Raw genomic sequence first — 8886 nt, 5'->3', positions numbered from 1 at the left:
ATCATCTTCTTTTTTCTCCTCATTCATACGATATATTTATATTTATAATTTATATTTTAATTTTAATTTTAATTATAATTCTAATAATAAGGGTATGTTAGCGAATATTGTAAGGGTGTAAGTCGAAATTCTGTCCGTGTAACGCTACGCTATTTTTAATCATTGTAAGTTATGTTCAACCTTTTTACATTAATGTCTCGTAGCTAAGTTATTATTATGCTTATTTAAAACGAAGTAATCATGATGTTGGGCTAATTACTAAAATTGGGTAATTGGGCTTTGTACCATAATTGGGGTTTGGACAAAAGAACGACACTTGTGGAAATTAGACTATGGGCTAATTAATGGGCTTTATATTTGTTTAACTAAATGATAGTTTGTTAATGTTAATATAAAGATTTACAATTGGGCGTCCCTATAAATTACTATATACACTCAATCGGACACGATGGGCGGGGTATTTATATGTACGAATAATCGTTCATTTAACCGGACACGAGAATGAATTAATAGCCACTAGAATAATTAAAACAGGGGTGAAATTATGTACAAGGACACTTGGTATAATTGATAACAAAATATTAAAACCTTGGGTTACACTCAGTCGACATCTTGGTATAATTATTAAACAAAGTATTAAAATCTTGTTACAGTTTAAGTCCCCAATTAGTTGAAATATTTAACTTCGGGTATAAGAATAATTTGACGAGGACACTCGCACTTTATATTTATGACTGATGGACTGTTATGGACAAAAACCAGACGGACATATTAAATAATCCAGGACAAAGGACAATTAACCCATGGGCATAAAACTAAAATCAACACGTCAAACATCATGATTACGGAAGTTTAAATAAGCATAATTCTTTTATTTCATATTTAATTTCCTTTATTTTATATTTAATTGCAATTCTAATTATCGCACTTTTATTTATTGTTATTTAATCGCACTTTTAATTATCGTACTTTTTAATTATCGCAATTTTATTTTATCGCACTTTTATTGCAATTTCATTATCGTTATTTATTTTACGCTTTAAATTAAGTCTTTTATTTATTTAATATTTTACATTAGGTTTTAACTGCGACTAAAGTTTTAAAATCGACAAACCGGTCATTAAACGGTAAAAACCCCCCTTTATAATTATAATATTACTTATATATATGTTTGTATTTTTATAAAAGTAAATTAATATAGCGTTGAGCTTTGTTTAAAAAAGATTCCCTGTGGAACGAACCGGACTTACTAAAAACTACACTACTGTACGATTAGGTACACTGCCTATAAGTGTTGTAGCAAGGTTTAAGTATATCCGTTCTCTAAATAAATAAATATCTTGTGTAAAAATGTATCGTATTTAATAGTATTTCCTGCAAAAATTTAATAGTATTTTATACCACTCCGCTACCGCATCAGCAAACTACATGATATCCTAGTCTAAATTGAGTGTTTTTAAATTATATTTCCATTGGTATAAGTTTTACCTGCCAATTCGTGGTCTATCAAATCCAGATTTCTGATCAAGCACGAAAACACAACGTTAATTTCAATTAAGCATAACTTGATCATCCGGAAACGAAATCAAGCGAATCCAAAGCCTAAACTCAATAGTTTTTCGCAAGGAATCTGAATATAACATAATAATTAACATTTGAAAAACTTAATTTTTCTGATCATGCATAAACAAATTCGTTTTTAAACCCTAACGCATCAAACAATCAATATAACGATAACAATTAACACGTATGCGTATAGACTTGAGCAATTGACAACATAACTATGAAACTTTAATAAAAATCAGATTTTTAATATTAGGGTTCATGTAAATATACCTTAGATCAAGAAAAGAATTATATCAACGCGTAGAGGAGATCGAGAATTGCAACGTTTGTTCTTGGGGTTTAACCAAAAAGTGAAAAATTGAATGGTGATTGAGTGTGTGTGTATATGTCGATCGTGAGAGAGAACCAGGAGGAAAGAAAGCTGCATTTTATTTTCTAATTAGGGTTATGGGAATTAATTTGGCATAGTGATCTTTTAATTAATCTATTTTAGGGCCTAAAACACCAATTAAGACATCATGGGCCAAGTTTAAAAGTCCAAGAGGGTGAGGGATGGGGTTTCAGCCGATGGGTCCATGGGGTGAGTCCATGGACTCGTTGTGTCTAGTTACATGTACTCGTGGTCCGTTTATAGTGTCGTTTAGTCGTACCGAAGGCCCGGAACGCTAAACTGATCGTTAAACGCAACCAAACGTTAATTTATTTAAAAACCCAATAAATTAATTATTTTTAAAAAGTTAATAATTAATAAAAATTAATTATTAAAATAAACTCGAGCGTTTCGTTGCTCAAAAAGCAGTTATCAAATCGTATAGTTTTTATCGTATTTCATTATCCGAAATATTTACTTGAATTAATATCAACCCATATTAATTATTGTAACCCTCCAAAGGTCAAGTACGCATTTATTACACATAAACACATAAAAGCCAAATAATCGCCGTTAAATAAACTAACGGAAGGTTAACGGAAGTAACGGAAAAAGCAGAGTTGTTACAGTTATAGTTATAGAAATCGAATCAAAGTTTGAATATGAATATTACCTTGAATTAGAAAGATAACCTACTGTAAATAACAAAGGTTTCTTGATCTTGGATGATTACTTGAAATGGATTTGAAAGCTTGGAAGTAATCTATTAAACTTGAAAGTGTTTTTGATGTGTTCTTGAGTAGTTGTTTTGTATGGTGATCAAAGGTTGGATTTATGAGCTAGATTGATGTAGGTTTTGATGAAGATGATGAAGAACACTTAGAACATAAAGCCTGAACTTGAGAGAGATCAATTTGATGCATGAAAATTGGAATCAAAGTGTGTTTGTGTGTGCCCTCATTCACGTGAACTAGCATGTATCATATAGGCTCCATTAGTTTGTTGTTTTGTTAGATATTTCATGCTAGTTGCCAAATGATGGTTCCCACATGTCTTGATGACTCATTAAGGCTACTAAGAGCTGATCATTGAAGTGTATATACCAATAGTATGTACATTTAGAAGCTGGGTATAATACGAGTACGAATACTGATTGAATACGAGTAGAATTGTTGATGAAAACGAATGGGAATGTAATCTTAACCATTTTTGTTAAGTAGAAGTACTTTGATATATGTCTTGAAGTCCTTCAAAAGTGTATTAATACATCTTAATACACTACATATATATACATTTTAATGGAGTCGTTAAATCATCGTTAGTCGTTACATGTATGCATTGTTTTGAAACCTTTAAGTTAACGATCTCGTTTAATGCAATTAATCCATTGTTATAATATCTAATGAGGTGTTAAATTGTTATATTATCATGATAACATAGTGTATTAATATATCTTAATACTATATATATATATATATATATATATATATATATATATTAAGACGTCGTTACAACGAAAATCGTTACATATAAATATCGTTTTGAAATTCTTAAGTTAATAGTCTTGTTTTATGTATATAGTTTATTGTTAATATACATAATGTGATACTTAATTATCATTTTATCATGTTAAACATATATATATATGACCATATATATATATTATCATGTCATATACAAGTTATAACGTTCGTGAATCATCGGATAAACTGGGTGGTCAAACGATTACGTAAAATTCGTTTCAATTAACCAAGTCTTAACAAGTTTGATTGCTTAACATGTTGGAAACATTTATTCATGTAAATATTAATCTCATATAATATATAATCATTGAAAAATCCGGGTTATGACACTTGTTGCTACTATTGGATTGTTCGGTTGATGTGTGTTGTTGTGCTGCATTTTTTTAGCTTAAGGAGGCGGCACTTGATTTTTGGGGTGGAAGTATCTTTTAGGTCTTTGGTAGGTTCGTCTTGTTTTCATTGTAATGTTTCTGCTTGTTCGTATTTCTTTATATGTGGATGTTGGTGTCGTTTGTGTAATATGTTTTATTGTTTGTATGTTGGCTCAGTTTGATTTACTTGGAGCTATGTGTTTGTTAGGGCTCCGAGTATTGGTTAGTTAGTGCACTCAATTCGTAGTAGATCTGAAATATAGTCAAACAGGTTTAAGAGTCTTCCTTACACTTCAATTTGATTTACAGATCTTTATTATATATTTATAAGTACTTCGCCTACAAAATATTTAGTGATAGATATGTGTCACCTTAATAATATCCACTTGGGAATTTTTTTATTTTTATTTTTTTAAAGCAGCATTATATTACTAAAAACCCACGTAACAATACAAGGGGAATAACTGCCCATTTGATCCAGGCTATTCGCTAGACTCGAAAGAACATACAATGAAGCCACAAAAAATCTATACAACTTATGCAATAAGATGCTAAGCATCTCAGCAACAAACTAAACAGAGACTATGTCAAGAAAACTTGGGGTTTATGTAGCCAATTATGTCAATCGTTAGTTTTTGATTTGCACCACTTCGCGATCCATTCGAAGCTTTTGACTTGAATTTCGTTTAATGCCACCGGTGGATTCTAACTATTGTTTTTAAGGACCCTTTTATTCCGATTCTTCCAAATTAAATAACCACACGACCACTCCACCGCTAGCCAAATCCTTTTACCCAAATCTGACATCGATTGAGCTAAATTTCCATGAAAGAGTTCCCCAACGCTGACATTCGATACTCCAACTAGATCCCACCATTCAAAAACTTTGGATCAAACATCAAACACTTGCTTGCATAGAAAAAGGGAATGATTGACCATATCCACCCCTTCGTCACATAATGGGCAACGAACAGAATGTAGGTCAATACCCCGTTTATCTAGTTCCGTCAAAACCAGTAGCCTTCTCTTCCTTACTCTCCACATGAACACTTTCACTTTTTTAGGAACCAAGTTTTCGCAATAATTATGACCTTTTTGTACCTGCACTCATAATATTTGACTTGATCATATCTGACAGAACTTTAGTTGAAAAATGGCCATTGCTACTCGATTACCAGCTTCAGGAGTATTTAATAGCATGATTAGCTCCTCCAGTTCTCCATTTGCTCTGCTTGAAGGAACTCTTGACCTACACCAATTCCTAGAGCATATGTTCCCATCCCACGAGATCATGTCTTCAAATGAAGCTCCCATGTCAGATTCCAAGCGCACCAACCTTTTGAATCTATTTTTTAGAATATCATCGCCTAACCATATGTCATTCTAGAATGATGTTGATGCCCCATCTCCAATCTCACTGACGAAAGAACTCCTGAAAGGTAAGCCATAAGATTCTATGCACTCTTCTGTTTTAACGAAGATCAAACCGAATTATAATGAATATAATGCAAGTTATCACCCGATATTAGACCACGTGATGGACCATAAATACTCGAGATAACCTTGACCCATAAGGAAGTGGTTTTAATTTTAAACCTCCGCCATCACTTGCCGATCAAAGCCATATTTTACTTTTTAACTAATCCAAATTTAGTCCTCCTTCCTCGAAATGTGGAAGAACTTCTTCCCATTTGACCTACACAATTTTTGATTTATTACCCGACCCACCCCAAAAACAAGAATATCTAAGACTCTCAAGTTTTTTGATCACACATGGCGGGGAATGGAAGAGCGAGAAATAATACAATGGGAGACTATTCAAAACCGATTTTACAAGAGTCAAACGTCCACCAAATGACATCTAACATGCCTTCCAATCCACAAGTCTTTTTTCAAATATAACAACTACTGATTTCCAACTAGCCGATTTGTTCATCTTAATGCCAACGGGAAGGCCAAGGTAAACAAAAGGAGATGAACCGACATCCAAACATTCTATCCATATCTTCCACTTCTACTTTATCCACACCTACACCAAATAGGTTACTTTTATGATAGTTGACTTCGAGTCCCGAAGTTAACTTGAAACACTTAAGAAGCTTCATGAGGTTCTGGTCATTTCCCTCACTCCAAGATCCAAAAAATATCTTGTCGTCCGCATACTGTAGGTGTGAGATAAGGATTTCATCCCTACCAATTTCGACTCCTGAAAAAAACCTATTATTTACAGCAGCCTTGGTCATAACGTTTATGCCTTCTGTCGCAAGAATGAAGAGGAATGACGAAAGCGGGTCACCTTGTCTTACACCTCGTTTTAGCTCGCACTCCTTAGTTGGAGACTCGTTAACTAGGACCGAGATAGATGCCGATTACAAGCATGAGTGAATCCATTTTCTCCATTTAAGACCAAAACCCATGATCTCCATTACCTCCGACAAAAAAATGCCAACTTGAGCAATCAAATGCTTTCTCGAAGTCTACTTTGAAGATTAAACCTTTACGACGCTTGTGCTTTAAATACTCAATAGTTTCATCAGCAATTAAAGCCCCATCAATAATGTTCGTACCTTTTATAAATGCACTTTGTTCCAACAAGATTAGGAATTACTTTTCTAAGATTATTCAAGGGTAACTTTATAATAATCTTATAGTAGGTCCCAATAAGACTAATTGGTCGGTAATCACTCAAACACAATGGATTAGATTTTTTCGGTACCATGGTAATGAATGACGCATTACATCCCTTTGAGATTTCATCCTTTTACCAAAACCCGCGAATTGCTTCCGTAAAATCATTCTTGATAGTGCTCCATAATTTTTTTTTTCTTTAAAAGAAACTCAAGTTAAAACCATTCGGTCCGGTGCTTTTATACTATCAAACTCTATATCGCACTCCAGATTTTCGACTCGCTAAATCGACTTTCCAACCCCAATGTTTCTGCCTCAGTAAGCATGTTTCCACCACGCCCATAACCCACGGCCCAACACTCTAGCTGGGGCCTGCGAATGTTTTGTGGACCGAAGATTTGCTGAAATGACTAAATACGGGTGCCTTGACTTCACATGTATTTTTATTCCATGATCTTTTATATTTAAACCATGAATATTGCACTAAGGGATGAAAATTAAAAATAAGAAATATCCAAATATTTACATTTTAATATATATTATGTGAGTCGATAACTTCACTTAAATTTTAATAATTATATTATATTTTTATTTATACGTTATTTTTTAATAGCAGTACGGGATTACCCAGAAGGACTTAACCACCCACGCGTTCATCTCCCACAGTTGCATAACCCACTCTCAACTGCTGCATAAGAGGAAACCCAACCCAATCTGAGAGCATGAGCGGTAAAACCCCCTCCCCCACTGTCGCCACAACGCGATGTGCGAAAAGCACCCTTGAGTGAAATTCAAGGTAGAGAAACAAACCAATACCACATGAACTACAACATAAAGTTTATTTATACGTTAATTTTGAATTATATAGTGCAAATTGTTAATGCATGTAAATTTATCGAAATTAAAAATAATTTATCGTATTCTTATATTATAGGTATTTAATTAATAATTAAATTAATATGTTTAATAATAATTAAAATTAATTTTAATTTAATTTATACTCAAGTATATTTAGAATGGGGGATGATTCTCACACACACTTTTTTGATCCTCACACACCAATTGAGTATTATTAGAAAAGTAAAAGATTAAAATAGGTGTGTGAGGATCAAAAAAGTGTGTGTGAGAATCATCCTCATTTCGAATATCTTGTTGCATGTACCGATTTCCATATAAAATAAGTCCCTCATCCCTACCAACACACTTCTCCCTGTTTCTCTCATCTGTCAGTAGACCCCCAATTTTAGATTTAATTATCCCCCACCACCCCATAAATTTTAAAAACCATCACTCTTCATGGCGGCCAATTAATTAATCCATTATCTATAATTATAATTTAATATTAATATTTAAATATATTTAATTTATTTTTATATCCGTATGTTTTTATTTTTATCATTAAAATACTAAACACCATTCGACCTTGTGTATATATACAACCCCCCCACACACCGTAATTCAAAACTTGTCGGTGCTTTAAAATCGTCTCCCCATTCCCCCTTTTACTTTTCTTTTCTATTTTATTACTTGTATCAAAAATATTATATTAAAATTAAAATATGAACGAAGTGCCATGTTCAACCGGAAAAAGAAAAAGTGATCAGCGTCCGTACAAAGGAATTCGCATGCGAAAGTGGGGTAAATGGGTCGCGGAAATTAGGGAACCGAACAAACGGTCGAGAATTTGGTTAGGGTCTTATGCGACACCCGTTGCGGCTGCACGTGCCTACGATACGGCTGTGTTTTATTTACGTGGGCCCACAGCCAGGTTGAATTTTCCGGAATTGTTGACGTCATCTGATCACGGTGGAGTGTTGTTGGGTGAGATGTCTGCGGCGTCTATTAGGAAAAAAGCGGTTGAAGTTGGGGCCAGAGTTGATGCTGAGACGACTTGTACGTCGGTGCATGTGAGTTGTACGCGTGATGAAAAGGCTAAGGAGTTGGAGAAGACGGCTTGTTGGTTTCAGGAGAAGCCGGATTTGAATATTAAACCCGAACCCGAGGATCCGAATGGGGATTATTGGTGAGTTATCAAGTAGGTTAGGGGAGATTGGTAATTCAGGGGAGAAATGATTTTAATTATTTTCGTTTTTTTTGTTTTATTTTCGGGTATTATCTATTTTTATCTTGGAAACAGATGAAACAAGTTTTGATGTTTACAAGGAAAATAATGTAAATATCTAGTGATTATAATTATCATTGTCATTAGTTAATATTAATATTAATATGAATATGATTATGTGAATGAATACGATTTTTTCGTGTTTGTTGTTTATGTCTTTATATTGTGTTGTGTTTTGAGAGTGTTGTAAAAATCGGGCATAAGAATAAGAAAGTTAGCATCGTCTTTTGAGAGAATGGGATTGAAAATGTTGGTGGCTCTCGGAGGAGTTTGGGTCGGTGTTTTAAGTTATTTTTCTTTTGGGCT

At 33.5% G+C, this 8886-nt stretch overlaps 1 protein-coding gene across 1 annotated transcript; it reads left to right on the top strand.

Annotated features, from left to right (window-relative positions):
* Nucleotides 1–8017: 8017 nt before the first annotated feature.
* Nucleotides 8018–8485, top strand: LOC139868801 (ethylene-responsive transcription factor ERF008-like). The gene has a single exon (XM_071857144.1). The coding sequence runs from the start codon at nt 8018–8020 to the stop codon at nt 8483–8485; it is 468 nt and encodes a 155-aa protein (XP_071713245.1).
* Nucleotides 8486–8886: the final 401 nt, after the last annotated feature.

Source organism: Rutidosis leptorrhynchoides, chromosome 9, assembly GCF_046630445.1.
Source record: "Rutidosis leptorrhynchoides isolate AG116_Rl617_1_P2 chromosome 9, CSIRO_AGI_Rlap_v1, whole genome shotgun sequence".
In the NCBI taxonomy this organism is placed as follows: domain Eukaryota; kingdom Viridiplantae; phylum Streptophyta; class Magnoliopsida; order Asterales; family Asteraceae; genus Rutidosis; species Rutidosis leptorrhynchoides.
This window is presented reverse-complemented; position numbering and strand designations above follow the sequence as displayed.